The sequence below is a fragment of the Aspergillus sydowii genome (assembly GCF_001890705.1).
Source record: "Aspergillus sydowii CBS 593.65 unplaced genomic scaffold ASPSYscaffold_4, whole genome shotgun sequence".
NCBI lineage: Eukaryota > Fungi > Ascomycota > Eurotiomycetes > Eurotiales > Aspergillaceae > Aspergillus > Aspergillus sydowii.
Window position 1 is genome coordinate 2349323 of NW_024467862.1, and position 16927 is coordinate 2366249.

The window sequence follows — 16927 nt, forward strand, 5'->3', positions numbered from 1 at the left end:
TTAGCTGGTGATACACCAAGACATTATTTAAGACACATAAAGCTTGATTCGTTATAACGTCAGATGCATAATTATCCTTGTCCATATCTAAATGAAAGTCGTCGCCCATTATTCATGGCCTTGAAATATATATAGTCATAAACAAAACACTAACCACATCATAGGTTACCCAAGATCTGCATCAGAACAGGAAACAACTGGAGAGAAAGAGTTAGTAAGAAGATTTCAATGTATCTAGGATTTGTTTCGAAATTACCTCGGAGACGCCGTCAATCAAAGTCGTCGTCTCGTTAACGAACTTCTTGGACAGCAGGTCGTTGGCGTTCGTCAGGAGACCGCCGACTTGGCCGAGAAGCTCGGGAGTGATGACGGGTGCGACCTCATCAATAAGACCCTTGGTCTCGTCGACAAATTTCGGCGTCAGGAGGCCAGTGGCGTTTCCAACCAGCGCGGTCACGTTGTTGAGGAGCTTGGGTGTGATAACGGGGCCAACGTTGCTGATCAAGCTCTGAGTTTCCTCGACGAACTTCTCAGTGAGCAGCTTGTTGGCGTGATCCAGGACATCCCCGACTTCCTTGAGGAGAGCAGGTGTGATAACGGGTGAGACACTGCTGATCAATCCAGATGTCTCATTGACGAACTTAGGCGTCAAGAGGTGGTTGGCGTTTGTGAGCAGGTCGCCAATGGCACCGTCATCGACAATCGGGCCGAGCTCAGTGATCAATCCCTTGGTGTCCTTCACAAATTCCTTGGTCAACAAGTCGTTGGCATTGCCGAGGAGGCCGCTGACTTGCTTGAGGAGCCCGGGTGTGATAGCGGGAGAAACAGTTCCGATCAGGCCGCGGGTTTCGTTAACGAAGTCCTTTGTCAGGAGATCGTTGGCATTGCCCAAAAAGCCGGCAACTTCCTTGAGAACGGCGGGCGTCAGGACAGGAGAGACAGCACCAATCAAGCTGCGGGTCTCCTTGACAAAGTCCGCGGTCAATAGGTCGTTGGCGTTGCCCAGGAGGGAGCTGATCTCCTTGAACAGCGAAGGCTTGAGCAGAGGACCAACAGATTCGATCAATGACTGGGTGTCGTTCACGAATTCAGGAGTCAACAAGTGGTTGGCGTTACCAAGCAAGCCAGCGACTTCAGCAAGGAGCTCCGTGGTGATGACTGGCGACACCGTATTGATCAATCCCTTAGTGTTCTTCACAAAGTCCGCGCTCAGCAAGTTGATAGCGTTCTTGAGGAGGGTGCTGATATCCTTGATCAGACTAGGTGTCAGAAGAGGACCAGCAGCCTTGAGCAGCTCCTTGAGCTCCTTGACCAATTCGGGAGTCAATAAGGTGTTGGCGTTTCCGATCAGCGAGTTAACCTCCTTGACGAAGTCAGCAGTCAGAAGTGCGTTACCATTCTTCAGGAGCGTGGAGATCTGCTTGAATAGATCGGGCGTCAGAAGAGGACCAGCGGAATCAAGCAGGCCCTTGAGTTCCTTGACCAATTGAGGAGTCAACAAGGTGTTGGCATTTCCGATCAGTGAGTTGACTTCCTTGACGAAGTCCGCAGTCAGAAGCGAGTTGCCGTTCTTCAGGAGCGTGGAGATCTGCTTGAATAGTTCGGGCGTCAGAAGAGGACCAGCAGAGTCCAGGAGATCCTTGAGCTCCTTGACCAATTCAGGAGTCAACAAGGTGTTGGCATTTCCAATCAGCGAGTTGACTTCCTTGACAAAGTCAGCAGTTAGGAGCGCGTTGCCGTTCTTCAGAAGACTGGAGATCTGCTTGAATAGATCAGGCGTCAACAGAGGGCCGAGGTTCTTAAGCAGTTTCTTAAGCTCATCCACGGTGTCCTTAGTCAAGAGCTCGCTCGCATTGTCGAGAATAGTCTCAAGCTTGTTGATCAAGTCCTTGGTCAGCAGGCCAGACGCGAGGTTAAGCAGATCCTTTGCTTGTTGTGTAGTCTTGTCATCAAGCAGATATGCGATGTGGTGGAAGAACGACTCGATATCTTTAATCAGCGTGGGTGAGAACAGACCAGTAATTCCCTGGAGGAAATTGCCAATGTCCGTAAGGGGGTTGCCGGTGGTACCATCGGGAATGAGCCCATCCAGAGGGTTGTCGCTGCTGGAGGCAGTTGAGGAGCCTCGAGGCTTGGTGGTCGTGGTCTCTTCTTGTTCTTTTGTGCTTGTTGGAGCAGAAGTTTCGGTGGGAGCAGCAGTCTCATCCGAAGTCTGATCGGCAGTGTCTGACTTTGAGGGAAGAATGGACGAAATAATACCGCCCAAAGGGTCTTCCTCTTGATCATTCGTGGTGGCTGCCGGGGCGGCCGCTGTTGTCGTTTGCCTCTCAGTATTCTCATTTGTCTCTTCCTGGCTGTTCTCTTGCTGGCTATTGACAGCACGAGTTGTACTCGGCTCAGCAGCTTCAGTCTCGGTCGTCGTTGGAGCCGACTCAGCTGCCTTTGTCACTTGCGGTGCAACAGACTGCTCCGTTGGTTCAACGCCATGCTGTGATGAGGAGAGTTGGGGGGCGGGCTTTGCTAGAACAGTGCTAGAAAGCACAAGTGCCGAGAGGATCGTTGAGAAACGCATTCTGACTTTCTTAGTCTCCGTCCACACTTCACAATCACAAGGGATTGACAGCGATTGACAGCGGAAAGAAAATCAACACTCGATTTGGGGGTGTGAAAGATCTTAAAGGCTCTTTATACTAAAAAGCGAAATATGGTCCAATGCCCCCGCTTGCCCCAACTATTGCCTCTCAAGAACCCAGTGCGTAGGACGATATTCCCCGCATGTGAGGCGATATGTTGCCCGTCTTACTAGGTATACTTTTGTAGAATTCTTCCCTGTTTGATTCTCTGTAAAGGCTGCGACTCGCTCTGTTCGCCCAACGACCATGGGGATGTCTTGGATCTAGCCTAGCGGGGCTCATTCCTGTTTAGCGTGCGATTATTAGGATTTGCTCTCGATCTAGACGGCCACAATGGGTCTGGGAGGTCCGCGATTATTACCCAGCTAGGAAAGGTAAGGGACGGTGATCGTCGTTGGAAGCAGACTAACAGAGAGAGTTGGTCGAGACTCGAGGCTCGAGGCAAGCCATGGTCGTCAGTGGAAGATGACTCGAGCAATTCTTGTTTGTATCACGGAAAAGAGCGCTGTTTCCCAACTACTTTGCTGGATATAACAACAACAATCGATTAGGAAATCATTGCGAGCTGCGTTCCAGTACCTGGCAACCACACATGGCATCTGCCCGGTTGGTGGGTTTCCAACATTGAAAGTGCCTGGGTCTCTTGCCTTCGTCTTGAGACTATCGACAAAAGGGAAGTGATTTACTGTTCCTAGCCCAAGACCCGTCACCTCGCACCTTTGAGCCATGGAGCGCACGATGGAATCCATTGGCTTATCAGTAGAAGTACCGCAACCATTGGGTAGGTGTCAGCCTGTTAGGGTGGCAACGTTCCTCGCTCTTTACTGCGGCTACGGCCGCTCTGCTCGGTGGCTCTTCTCAACTACCGGTTCGTTCTCTCGGCTTGGCAGAATTTGACCGGGGTAGGGCCAGTTAGAGAAGCTTGTCTACTACTGTACTTTGGCGGCATCCCAAATAGATGGCGTATCAATCCTTATTATTCTCTTGGGAGCGAAAGAGCCCTGGGACCATTTCCTTCTCCCAGTCCGTAGCGGTTGAAAAGGGTCCCCAGAAATTTTGTGCCTAATCGGGGAAGGCTAAAATGTCCGCGCCGCGCGGATTGGCTTCTTCGTTGATGTCGAGGACGACGAAGTTGAACGGATTCTGACGAGCTGAGCTTTGTTTTGGACTCGGCAACATGTGATGATGGAGAACGTGCGGTAGAACTCCGAGCACGTACATCATTCTGCAACCATGCGAGGGGCGTTTCTGCCAAGTTGTCGGGGCTTTTCCCTATGTTTCTCTGAGATATGTGAACTCAAACAGCGCCATGCATGATGCATCGCATGTCTCTCATCAGTGGTCACACTCACACTAGTTCGCGATCAGCGGTGACAAGTAATCGGGATTGGTTCGAACTCGGGATGCTCTCCACAAATCTTGTTTTTGTCTCTTCGAAAAAGCCGAAAGAGATGGGGGGACTGGGGAACTAATGCTGAATTTGAGAGGGGACCCTCCGCCTCAGTAGAAAACTGGGCCAGGCCAGTCCTTCCAAGCGACGTGTTTTTATTTTCTCACTCTCGGTCTCCAGAGCCCAGAGAGGATGGGCGGTTGGGGACGCTGTGGCGGATGTCGTATTATTGCGAATTCGAGAATTGAGTAATCCGGGGCTAGTGGACACTGAATCTCCAGACTGCAAGGCTCGACTGCGGGTATGCGAGGATGGGAAGTATCGTGACTGCATTCAAGGGGAAAGAAAGAATCTCTGCGCAAGGGTCTCTGGAACAGTTCGCCCAGGGGTTAAGCAGGGAGCTGGCGTGCTGCACAATGCTCTGACACCCCAGTAAGCTGCCACCTGTCCAGCCCTTCCTCACAACAATGTCTTCGACCTTCAAGCTTTGATTGCGAAGGAAACGGTCACTGGTGGAGGAAGCGGGGAAACTGGGAAACACTATGCCAGACGTAGTATGATACGTAGTATAGCAAGATCGAAGCAATTGCTTAGTGTAATGACCTCATCGCCTCACCAGCGGTCAACTTCAAGTTAAGTTGCTCGTTAGTCCGATCGATTGTCGGGACGGGGAGCATTTGGCAATCGAGCAAAAAGCGCCGAGGGTAGTCGCTTCTTCTCTCACTCGGTTTTCACGATGAGATATAGGTCAATGCAACCATGGATGCGGAGTTGTAGGTAGTACAGTGGGACCGTCCCCAGACTCACAGGTTTTTTGTTGGAGTGATTTACCGAGGATCACAAAATCGTCAGATTGAGTTCGAGCTCGACACTTCTCCAGACACTGCGCTAGGCACTACGCTAGGCGATGACTGGAACGGCCTAGGATTGACAACGCAGTCTGGGTAAAGACGCGCGTGTTATTGGTGCGTCCAAGATAGAAGTGGATGGTTCCATGGTTGATGGCCGATGGTTCGATGAAGGATTGGATTTCGGACTCGCCCTAGATCGTATGCAACGCTCAACAAGTGAATTCTTTCAATCTGCGACAATTGGACCCTGCAGTGGCCAAGCGAGATAGCCTCCTACGTAACTGACAACGTCGAACAAAGTCTATTTACGCCACGGTCATGAGCACGATCTGAGGTGCTGGCTTCGGTTTGGCTTCGGCGTTGGTACAACCCCAGCTCAAACGTTTCTTGCCTTGGACGACCAATACTTCAACCCAGATAGAACCTGTTTGATCCATACTGTGTGAAACACAGGACGTCAAAGCTATGCTCATCTCCGGCTTTTGAGTTGTGTGAGGGTCAAGCGAAACCCCTTGAACTGGACTGCCGTATACAAAACCACCCACTCAAGTTGATGACAGTGGCTGACAATTCAAAGTGGTAACCATAAAGATATCCCGCGCAGATAAGCGAAGCGTGAAACTTTTTGGACAATTGCAGCGCCATCGAGGTGTTGTTTGGGAGCTATTCTATCCTACGACCTGTCACCAAGTCCATGTCCGGCCCTCTGACACGCTTCGTCCGTTTCCACAACTTTCATGCCAAATATTAACAATAAAGAGAAATGATTCCAAGGTAACTGAGAACTGTAGTCTCTACCTTGAACCTAGGAATGACTGCACCGTAACCTAAACTATACATTAGCAGGACCAACAATCCACACGGAAATACCCCAAAGATATCACCGACCATTGAAAAGCAGCACTACAGCCGTGACGCCAAGTTGCGAAAACTGCGATCCATATCGCAACGTTTTGCTCCGGTCTCCAATACTGAATGACAAGCCTTGCTGCGGTAAGACTCGTAGGAGCAGCGATGATATACTTGAAAAAGTAGTACCAGCCGGTTGCAAAGCTTTCGCATCAAGTCAGCCAGTCAGCCAGTCAGCCAGTCAGCCCTGTACATAGCAGGATATGCTTGCAAGTCTTACCCAGAGCCGGTTCAACCATGCGCGTAGCATATCCACTGAACCCTTTATTCATAGGCAGAAAAGCTGCCATTTCTCGCAGTGTCGTCATGACACAGAAGACCACCGTGCCGATGGCAACATAGCCGATCAAGGCAATGCCGAGACCGCCCCTGGCCAATGCCTGCCCGGATCCAATAACAAGACCTGTTCCGATCGAACATGCAATGGAGAACATAAAGATATGGCTAGGCCGTAGGTCTCGACGGAGTTCGTTCACTGACTGCGTGTATCCGACTCCATGGCTCTTAGCATTTTCGGAGTTAGGGTCTAGTTGTACATCAACCTTCTCTTCTTCTGACATTTCGTATGAAGGACGTGCGAGTGTATAATTAAGCATGTTGAGAACTTACAATCTCAACTGGCACAATATGAAAACGCCCGGCTGCGTCGCAGCTCTAGTCCGCTAGGTAGGATCACTTTCACCAAGTGCTACTGTCAAAAACACTAAAGGGCCAGAATACGATGCACGCCAGACTAGTATAAGCGACAATGCGGCTTTGTCAGATGGGGAAGGACCAAGATGCCATCTGTCCCCAGCGCCAGCTGGCGAACGAGCGAGTGACCTGCCTTCAAATGATTATGGACATCTCAACGAACTAGTACGTGTCTGCGTATTTCTCGATTGATTTATACAAGCATCTAGTTGCAATATACAGCCATCAGCAGCTTCCGGTACCATTTTCCGGTTGAAGAAGCCCGACAATAACCACAAGCTAACATCCGGAGCTATAACCGCCGATGCCTCCATGAGCTCCAGTCATATTTTTGGGGCACAAATGCATGGTCTGCTGCATCAAACTCCTGTTTACTCCACTGCAAATCCCCAATCACCCGTGTTGACAAATGCCACAATTCCTGCGACGGCTCAAGACCTGATTCGGAGTTGGCATAATACGCAAAGCCTACTGCGGGGACCCCTAACCTACCGAGCAGAGAGCACGCGCTACAGTTCTTATACTCTGTAATCTTTTACATTGGCAGGACCCAACAGCATTTCGAGGTCCGCGAAGTCTCAGACCATATAGACATCCTGTTTGATGTTGGTCTCTCTACGTCTCCGACACCGACGCCCTGGTATCTTAAGATCATCCTTGTCTTCGCTATCGGCAAACTTTACGAAGGTGAACTTGCAGGCGAAAGCTTTCCAGAACAGATATACTTCAAGTACGCCCAGGGTCTACTTCCAAGCCTGAGTGAGCTTTATGCTTCCAAGGGGCAGGGGTGTTGAGGTCCTCAGGCTCATGGTTGTTTACCTTCAGGGTGCCAATAGAAGGGAAGCAGCTTATTTATACTAAAGACTTGATTGCTGCAAAAGGGAACCGACATTGACATCTTGTTTTCATATCAATTTAGCGCTACGTATTGCTGACGCACATGGATTTCACCGCAGTGATCCGAAAGGGCTCATTTAAGCCGTCTTTGGTGGGCGATATACATGCAAGAAAAGTAAGTGTATCGTCTTCTCTTGCGTCAAATTGGTAACTGACAAATTATGTACCAGGTGACTAGCTGCTGCAACTGGAAATCTATCTAGCATGAGTCACGATTTAACTGAGTTAGGCATGCCCACAGATGCATTTGGTATCCCACCTGCGTTTCCGATAAGCTTGAATATTCGGACTGTCCATATTACAGGGCGAATACTTCATAGTACGAGGCACCACCGCCCTGTTATCTTTCCACCACGTCCTCTAATTGATAGCAGCATTATACGAACAGAAACCACAATTCGGTTCAGAGTTTATCCAGAGTGTCCAGTCGTTAATCCAGGAATTGCACGAGATTTCAGCAGAGATCTCAGCAGAGCTTCCGTTCAACTTCAAGCATGGCACCCAAAGCCGGTCCTCAAAGCTGTCAATGAGAGTGGCATCTGCGCTTCATGCCATGCTCCACCAAGCCATCATGCTCACTATTTGACCGATCATGCTTCATGCCGCACGACTCATACTGACAGGAGGCGAGACAATCCGGCCCTTGCTTTGCAGTTCATTTCTCGGTCGACTGCCCCGGACATGTACGGAATCTGCATGCAGACTGCTCGACATAACCCTGCCATTGAAAAGGGAAAAGAGCATACGTGAGCTATTCAACCCTACATATAGAAAGGGTAGTGTTGACCCGTTTTATTTTAAAGCTATATTCGGTTTCTTTCATATCGATGCCACCTTTTCAGCTGCTTTCGTCATGATCCTGACCGCAATCTTCAACACGGCGTGTGAGATAAGTCCGATTCTCGCTCCATCTCCGGGCCTGGGCGATGCTGTTGAGATTCTGCGCTACCTTTCAGACCATGGAAATCTTTCCGCTATTGAGAGGGCTCCGGAAATTGAACATATCTGGACGCGACTGCACTTGGATGATCATATGCCTAGTGGACTATGAGCAATTCCTATTGATAAATGGCCAGGAGCCATTACAATTTCAGACTCAGGGTATTCCTCAAGCCGGCCAGTTTCGGATTCCCACGGATTATCAGCTCTCTCCAAGAGACCAGAAAAGGTACAGCAACAACAACGACATCTGACCCCCGGCTATGGGCAATCGTCAATGGACGTCTCAAGACAGGCATCCATATTAAACAACCAGCGTAGTAGCTCTGAGCATGCATCTCGTGATGATGTGAGATTCTTTCCTACCTGGGCCCATAAGAAAGCAGTGAATGGCGACGGTAGTAGTGTCCACGAATTCTTAGGTTTGTAGACGATACCATCGAGCAGTATCATACATTGCTCAACAATGCACAGTACACCCTAACAGGCCAGGACTCCATCGATTTGGGAAGCTGGAGAAGTGGCTTCCGGGGCTCGGGGAATGAGTGATGAGGTTGAAGTCCTGGGCCAAACCGTCAGACTCTTCTTCCAACATGCTCAGTGACGCGGATCCGGGGAATTCCAGACACATCCTTGCCTATCAAGTCTTTACATGCGCGAGCTAAGGAGGCGTCTGATTTGTCTCGGTGGTTACGGCTTACGATCGTATTCAAGGCCGCGAAACTAGGGCTGGACCTCCAAAAGTTGGAAGAGTATCTGGGGATATAACTTAGGAGAAGCCAGTGCGGTAACCTTGTTTACTTGCCTGAGCGTTCCGGACTGTATTTTCTTTGTGTTATTCCTACTAACAAATATTTATCAGCTCCTGGTCTCACTCCCGTACTATATAATGCTCTATTATCCTACGTGCTTCACGCAGCTGAGTATAACAACTACGCATTAGAGCGAAAACCTCCGAGTATCATGGCCTAAAGACGCCAACCGATATACATACTACCTGACCCTACCTTACTGATGCAGTTTTCCATTAATATCAGTCACGGGGCAGCTCTTCACTCGCTAGTCTCAGAGAGCTTCTTCCTTGTCGAAATTATGCTCCATGACATACATGGGAACGCAAAACCTTGTGAAAATGTTGTCATCTACGGATATTCTTTCAAGGGAATAATTCTCGCAATTATCATTGGTGTTCTTCTAGTCACAGCTGCTATTGTTTATTGTTTTTGGTCTGCGCCGCTTCAAGTTCCCCATGCCCTTGGCACTTCACTACAGTGCTGCCACCAGCGCTGCGTGTAATTAGCCCAGGCACTGAACGACCATGCCCTAAAGCCTGTTCGGTGGGACGAGATTGTGTTCGACCCTTCCCACCCCAATCAGGAGAGCTAGGAAGGAGGGCCGGATACCGAGACAGATACAGGTGTGATTGAATCTCTACTACCGTGGCTAGGGAAGGAGGATTCACACCAAGGGAAGAAACCGGCCTGAATTCATCGCAGTATGCGCATTATCATTGCATTTTGACTTCGAGGAAGACTGTTGAGCCTAGCATGTCACGAGCTATATACCTAGGTTATGCCTCGGCTAATATCAGATTTGGATACTTTGCCAACTATCACCTGAAGCTTTTTTTGGCGATCTGAGCTGAATTATGCCGAAAAGTCTGGCACAGATGATCCATGAGCGCATTGGGAAATTATGGTTGTTTTATCCCCAGTGTGCTCTTTAGGACATAGTACGGATGAACGGCTTATAGAATGTTGGCGTTTAGATCAAATAGGGCACTGGTCCTGTTTGGGAGTAACAGGCAAGCCAACCGAGAAGTGATCTAACATCGGAAAAGGTACTCGGCGTAATGATTCCATGATACCCAATTGAAGTTGCTGGAATTATGAAACAGGCAAATATATGTTGTATAGGTTTGCGCCAGGCGCATTGGTATTGCTAGTACTATAATTTACCTATGTAGACTGTAAACCAGGCATCCGTGCGCTGTTATTAGTAGTTGAAGCATGGTTGAAGTAATTAGCCAACGGATATTAGGGTCTATATTACACGCACGAGTAGGATCTGGTATCGAAGGCAGTACCTTTGTTGGGAGACTGGGGCTGTGAGATTGATTGGCACTTAATCCTGTATCATAAGGTCTTTGCTATAGATAGTAAAGATCTATATACGTCAGCCTTTGGTCGAAGCTAAAGCTTGGACCTCGAACGAACTGCAGCGGTCCAGATCCAGATGGTACACGCAAACGACGAACTTTTGACGGCAAGGATAAGACTCCTGTCAAGATCTAGGTCCGTTGGTTCATTGCCACAAAGTTCTTCGGCAATCGACCAGGAATTGCAAAAAGAACCGAGTTTCAGGGGACACCGGCGAGTCGCTCAGTCAGGCCTCCCTCCGGTCCGTACTTTGTGAACTGATCAACAACCGTGGAAGGTTTGTGCGCGGGCTGATCCGGAGAGGTCGTTACGGGACGGCCCCCATCCCACAAACTCAGTACTTGATAGTGCACGACACGACAGGGAGTCGGACAAAGCAGCCTTGATAAGCCCAGGTTCGACAATCGACATATATCGATGCCAGTCCAGGCCCTTTGATCAGCTCCCCAATGTGGCTAGCCGAGCAGGTGACTGAAGCTGTATGCACTGTCAGCACCACTAGTGCGTCGAGGCGCCCACCATCACACCAAAAGAGCAAAAGTTTGGTCGCACGGTTCCTCGGCGATATTAATATTGATTGCAGTGGGAGCGTCCTTCGTGTTTCCAGTTGGCGATGTCCCGGGAGGATGCATGCCATGGTGTGACGGGGCTGACGGGGCTGACGCTTTCGTCACCACTCGGAGCCAGAGCAGTAGCGCCGACTGAAACATATGCAGAGAGATCGCCGACCAAAAACAAAGGCTTTGAATCTGATGCATAGATCGGCTGCTGCTGGTGTTGCTTCAATTGGCCCTTTCTTTTCTCCCTCTCAACGCCCTCGGAACTGGAGAGAACGCCCGCGATGCAGACGGATGAGAAAGGAAATACACTGTCCAGTTTGGAATCAGGGTCGAGAACTGGACTCGGTTCGAGTCATCTGTGAGCGTGCGACCCCAGCAGAAACCTTGCCGCCATGGGGCTAGCTGCATGGGCCTTCACTCTCCAGTGGCACTGGGGCAGAAGCGAGACCCGGGCCGTCAAGTCGAGTCGTACGGACGTGGAGGGCAGGCTGGGAGGGACGGGATTGATGGATAACAGCCCGCAACGCACGGATGATCTTCTTCAGCGGCCTGGTGCCACTGCCATCTCTGCCGCTTCTGGGGCGTGTGATGACGGTGCGATGGCAGTGAGCTCGGAAAGTTGTGTTCCCTGTCGGACCTGCAGAGAGCGGCAGCCCCGCTTCGCCATCTACACCGTATGCTTCCACTGTATCTACACCGTACTGTCTTACTGACTCGGTCACTCGAGTGACTCGTGACTACCAGTGACTACGATACCCGGCGACGACTGACGACTGTTCGATTCTTTCCCGAACACGCAGCATGACATCATCGCTGGGCTGCAGAACTCCGCCCTCTGTGGCTGGCTCGTTGGCCTCGAGGCGCAGCAGTTCGGCCTTCGCCGTCGCCGACCCCGAGCGTGAACACTGAATGTTCTGTCATGTCTGTTTCGTCTCGGTCTGGAGTGACTCAGGAGTTGCTTCTTTGAAGTTAACTGCATGGTAGGGGCTGTCGTCGACCTGTCTCGACCTCGATGTCGAGTTGTGGTGTATCGCCGCTCACTTTCCAATATGGAACACCAGCAAGAAGCAGCTGGGAACATTCTCGTGCGTTTGAACCCGCTTTCAAGCGCTTTGCATATCTTCCTCGTGACTCACTGATGCACTCCACATGTCCACAGTCCACATGTATTGAACCAAGCAACTGGGCCCCTTGGGCGCCTGCTGATACAACTGCGAGCATCACCATCGTCAACTTCCTCTGCATCTGACCTCCTGTTGCAACATTCAATCCTTCTGCCTACACCGTAAATCGCTCTCCGTGCCGTTCTGATTGACTTGCGGGTTGTGCCGGGCAAGGGATCCCTCCCGTGACCTTGTCTCTCCATTCATATTCGATATTCCCTTCGGTATCGTCGGCCCTCAGCCAGTCGCACTCTCGCCACCGCTCTTCCGTCATGGTAACTCCTACCTATTGACGACGGCCCAGTAGATCACGGGGCCGGTTATCTGCGGAAAAGGAGAATCCTCAGGAGCGTATACTCCCTTCCAGCTTCTGATTGCATGCGGGCGCTAATAAAGGGGAGCTGCGACATACAGACGAAGCAGTCCATGGCAACGCCAACGACTCATGGTTGCTGATCTGAGATTCGACGCAGACCTCTCAGAGGCTCCCATGCTTCTTATTTACTTTTCTGATACTGTTCTCCGACAAGCGGCCTACTCAATGTAACATGCCAGTACCAGTAGTAACAAAATTACAAGTGCATCCGGCTTTGGATTGCATTCCTGATCGAGCAAGGCTGGAGATGACCATCGACCAGACTCAGTCCAATGGCTGACCGTAGCAGGGGTCTCGGATGCAGCGTGCCAGCCGGCCATTTTGGGCATCAGCGAATCGAAGCCCAGAAGCGGCATCTTGTCACCGTCCAAGCCCGTTTAGCTCAACTGTAAAATGACGGATACCGTGGGGCAGGCTGAGCCTTTTTCCCTTTCTCTGGGTCCATTATTATTTCGTCTTTTTTTTTTATGACCTGAAAGATCTCCTTCCTTTTTCTCTCCAACCTCCAGGTCATGTGAGACGCCCGTGTTGATTCAAGACGGAGAGTCGTTTCACTTGCTGGCTGATCTGGGGCCGCGAACTTTCGCAGAAGTTTCAGGAAATGAGAGTCTCCGTATTTGAACGTTCGTACATCTTTTCTCGTCCAGTGAACCTGAGATGACGCTGCACGAGGGTTTTGTTGGAAGATAGGCCGCATACATGGCGGTACGGCGCACAAGGCCCTCGAGCTCCGAAGCTCGTACAAGCCCGGAGGCATATACAAATCCGGGTGGAGATTTCCTCCCTGTGCCCTGTCGGTGCAGGTGATTAGTGCTTTGCGACTCTCCTGGCCCATGATTCAATTTTGGAGATGGAGACTTGAGTTTCCGTCGAGGTGCAACTTGCGCGTTCTTTGTGCGGGTTCCATACTCCAATCTTGGCCGTGATGTGCACATTCCTATTGTGTTTACGGTAGTCAGTATGAGAGGTTTAGTAAAGCAGTATGAACCATGGAACCACGCGAGTTGGGCCTGCTTTTCCCAGTCGCAGAATCTATACGGGGAAGTGCTTCGCGGACCGCGTCGAGCAACGGCGCTTCTTTTGCGATCAATAAAAATTAACGAGAAATTTTCCTAATTTTTCTGGACATTACTCATGCAGGAATCATGCAGTACGGGGGAATAATGTCAGTAATTATCCGGATGCACCTCGGAGGGGTAGATTTGTGTGATTTTCCGATTAAATTTTTGGTGTTCGAAACACAGCCACAAGGAATCTGGCGACTTGTCCAGATATTTTGCCCTCTCGACAGTTGCCAGCTGAAATCTCGGCCCACCGTCGTGGCAAATCGGAGTAGGCCGTCAATGAGATCGCAGGGACTACTGCCCTACTGCTGAAAAGCGTTAGCGAGCGAACCTTTAAGGGCATCGGATGATCTTCCACTGGAAGGATGGAGTGGGGGGAAGGCAACTTCTATTTTCATCTTGGGACTCAGTTCCAGTTACAGACTACTGTACCTCGCAAGTAGTGCCAACAGAGAGTCAGAGACAGACTGTTTCTTGTTCTGGAGAATGCGCAAGCACTGTCAAGTGCATGGATGTATCGACTGTCGTATTTCATGATCTATCTGTATTTCGGTCCCAGAGTCTTCCACGAGCCAAGTGGATCATGACGGGGCTTAGCACTTTCAGCACTGCGCAACTCGACCAGCACCCGGCCTTGCTCGACATCATTCCTGTTTCACAACAGAGGTCAAGCCCAGATAGGCGGAAGGTTGCGCTGCATCCACCATCGTCAATTTTTACCCTCGTCGCTGACTGGCATTCCCGCCGGCCGCCAGGAGGTCAAAGCAAGGCCATCCAAGCCTGTGACACTGACACTTGCTAGTCAGTCCAAATCCAAGTTTCGAGGAGGCTTCTGGATTCTGATGAATCCTCGCGAATTGAACTGCCCGAACCCCCCCGAATCAGTCGCAAGAGCCCAGTGAGCCTAGGCGCCTCTGGTTGAACTTTCTTGAAGCCGTTCCATGGCGCTGTTCGCGTGGATCTGAACATTTTGCTGTCGACAGGAGTAGACTCGTAGCGGTCCAGCTTGGCCCCAGCTGGGCTCGGTCGTCCAGGGTCAGAGGGAGAAGTATAAATTAAGCATCGCATCGACTAAGAGGCCGCGATTTGGCGACTAATGTATGGATGTATTCTCGATGTAAAGACCTGTACGGAAGGAGCCTAGCAGGACGAAAGAATGAGGACACTAGTCTCCACCGCGACGACCATTCTGGACACCTGCATCCTGCTAACGCTCGGCCAGGAGGAAACTGGAGAGGCAGCGAGGCCATGCCGCCATGCGCAGCTGAGATCGCACGGCGAATCCGGGTTGTGGCCAAAACGACTGACTTGTTCCATACAATCGGGTTTCCACCTCCTGCAAGAGAAAAAGTCGCCGGAATGATAGAGGAGAGCCGTCGTTGTGTGGTTGCCGACGGGACTGTTAAAAAGACGGGGATGGATGGATGTATGGCGGGTTGGGTTGAAACTGCCTGCAAGATTAATGATCAGTCGAAGCTGGCTCTTGACCCAACGAATAATTCAAGATTTTTATGTTTTTAATTCCCATATTTTCTGCCGGATTTCAAGTCGCAAAGCTCCTGCACAGGGATTGTCTGCAGAACGCGAGTGTATTAATGCAGAGTGCTTGCCTGTTTGAGCACAGTTGCCCCTCCCGTCTTACTCAACTCTCTTGACTTTCTCTGCTCTCTTCTTCTTCCTCTCTCCTCCTCATCTCATCGGCCTTTTGTCTTCTTCCCTCCTTTCCGGCCCTCTGGCCTTTTCCTTTCCTTTATACTTCTCATTCTTTTCTTCCGCCATTTTTTGATCTATTCTTATGTCCTTCGTCTGTCGCGCACGCTCGCCCACATCCTAATTCCATCCACCACCCACGCCCATTATCTGATACGATCTTCTGCGGACCCCAGATAGCCCGTGCTTTGATTCAGTACTCTTCTATCGGACCCGCGGTCTCGTCTCACCCTTCGCGGCTGGTGGCGATTTTCTATTTATACGGAAATACCCCGGAAGACAAGAAACCGCTGTGGGCGACTGCTGCCTTGATGAACTCTTTTATGCTCTGAATTGACAAACTGCGACTTATTCTTACTTTCTTCATCCCTTCGCGGCCGTCTTATCATTGATATAACTCCGCACTGAATCATAATGCCAACTGTCCTACTCCCCTCGTCGGCCGCTGCCTTTGCGCCGCGGTCGTCGCCCAACGTGGTGTTGAACTCTCGGATCGAACCTTGGCTCACAGCAACCTTAAAACGAGTCAACCGTGTCAAACGACCTTTGAACAATGTGTCGCAGCATACAAGATGTCTAACCGAGACTCTTTCTTCAACGAACGCCATCTGGACTCTCTGCTCGGTGATGTTCCCGAAGGCTCCCGAAGCGGAGCTGAGGAAGGACGAGAACCCTCTAGTAGAGGCACTATTCAACTACCAGATGATTCACGTCGAAGCATACGTAGTACATGTTGATATGGTGTCTCAGAACGAGGTCGCGTTCAAGCTCACGCCTGAGACGATAGAGTCACTCGTTGAATACCACAAGGATATCTACTCGGTTGACACTGCTGCCAACACTTGGGACTGGGCTGAGAAGGACAATCAACTGAAGAAGCTGCAGGAGGAATTCGTCCAAGCAGCCAACAAATTTGTTTACCGCACCAGCGCCCAGGCTCTTGAGGGCTTGGAGGAAGATGGTGCGGGTGAGCTGCTTGGTGGTAGGAGTGATGATGCGAAGGGTGCTATCTCTGCCCTGTTCGTTCCTCTACTCCCGCCGCCTCCTCGCGTCGTTGATGTTCTTCGTTCTACGCCTTTGCTCCCTAGTTCGACCGGGCCCGAAACATGGTGGCACGACCCAATGCAACAACCGGTATCGATGGACTCGTGGAAGGTGCTACCATCCAGTCCTGCGCCTGCTACAACTGGGGATATGAACCCAAGTATGTGGGCTGGACTGGGTACTATGCCTGAAATGCAGATGGCCTCAACGCCCGCCTACAGCCAGGCATATACCACCTCGCCATACAACACCCTGCAGTACTATAGCGCAGCGGCAACATCAGCTGCCCTTGCAGCGCTCCCACTTCCGAGTATGCTCGTGCAGCCCTGTAGCACAGCGGCAAACATGACTGGTTTTGGTTGGGGAGATCGCTACCAGGATTTTGCGCTACCGTACGGTACAACGATGTAATGGATTCAAGTCCTCGGACACTTGATGTTGACAGTCTCCCTGACTTCGCGTGTCTTTGGATTAGATCCCAGGGTCCTTATCGACAGAACCAATACCGGTTATCAGCGTTACTACCCGAGTCCGAGACT

At 50.6% G+C, this 16927-nt stretch overlaps 5 protein-coding genes across 5 annotated transcripts; 4 read left to right on the forward strand and 1 right to left on the reverse strand.

Moving 5' to 3' along the window:
- Window positions 1-158: 158 nt before the first annotated feature.
- ASPSYDRAFT_57641 (uncharacterized protein) lies at window positions 159-3955 on the reverse strand (the record flags this gene model as incomplete). The annotated part of the gene is made up of 4 exons (XM_040849402.1): window positions 159-197; window positions 257-2488; window positions 3772-3905; window positions 3937-3955. The coding sequence occupies 4 exons, from the start codon at window positions 3953-3955 to the stop codon at window positions 159-161; spliced, it is 2424 nt and encodes an 807-aa protein (XP_040703996.1).
- A 1894-nt stretch (window positions 3956-5849) lies between these two features.
- Window positions 5850-8424, forward strand: ASPSYDRAFT_30997 (uncharacterized protein; the record flags this gene model as incomplete). Its single annotated transcript, XM_040844828.1, has 8 exons — window positions 5850-5867; window positions 6083-6234; window positions 6355-6449; window positions 6493-6641; window positions 6699-7003; window positions 7024-7235; window positions 7552-8119; window positions 8145-8424. 8 exons carry the CDS (start codon window positions 5850-5852, stop codon window positions 8422-8424), a joined length of 1779 nt encoding a protein of 592 aa, XP_040703997.1.
- Window positions 8425-11266: 2842 nt separating this feature from the next.
- Window positions 11267-11876, forward strand: ASPSYDRAFT_932909 (uncharacterized protein). Its single transcript, XM_040852815.1, has one exon. The coding sequence runs from the start codon at window positions 11424-11426 to the stop codon at window positions 11742-11744; it is 321 nt and encodes a 106-aa protein (XP_040703998.1). The 5' UTR covers window positions 11267-11423; the 3' UTR covers window positions 11745-11876.
- A 1817-nt stretch (window positions 11877-13693) lies between these two features.
- Window positions 13694-14587, forward strand: ASPSYDRAFT_932912 (uncharacterized protein). The gene has a single exon (XM_040852816.1). It carries the CDS (start codon window positions 13981-13983, stop codon window positions 14434-14436), a length of 456 nt encoding a protein of 151 aa, XP_040703999.1. The 5' UTR covers window positions 13694-13980; the 3' UTR covers window positions 14437-14587.
- Window positions 14588-15456: 869 nt separating this feature from the next.
- Window positions 15457-16926, forward strand: ASPSYDRAFT_932959 (uncharacterized protein). Its single transcript, XM_040852817.1, has one exon. The coding sequence runs from the start codon at window positions 15759-15761 to the stop codon at window positions 16797-16799; it is 1041 nt and encodes a 346-aa protein (XP_040704000.1). The 5' UTR covers window positions 15457-15758; the 3' UTR covers window positions 16800-16926.
- The last annotated feature ends 1 nt before the right edge of the window (window position 16927 follows it).

Bases quoted from the DNA above. Each gene is read 5' to 3' on its own strand.
- ASPSYDRAFT_932959 (XM_040852817.1), top strand. From the start codon at position 15,759: ATGCCAACTGTCCTACTCCCCTCGTCGGCCGCTGCCTTTGCGCCGCGG.
- ASPSYDRAFT_932912 (XM_040852816.1), top strand. From the start codon at position 13,981: ATGATCTTCCACTGGAAGGATGGAGTGGGGGGAAGGCAACTTCTATTT.
- ASPSYDRAFT_932909 (XM_040852815.1), top strand. From the start codon at position 11,424: ATGGGGCTAGCTGCATGGGCCTTCACTCTCCAGTGGCACTGGGGCAGA.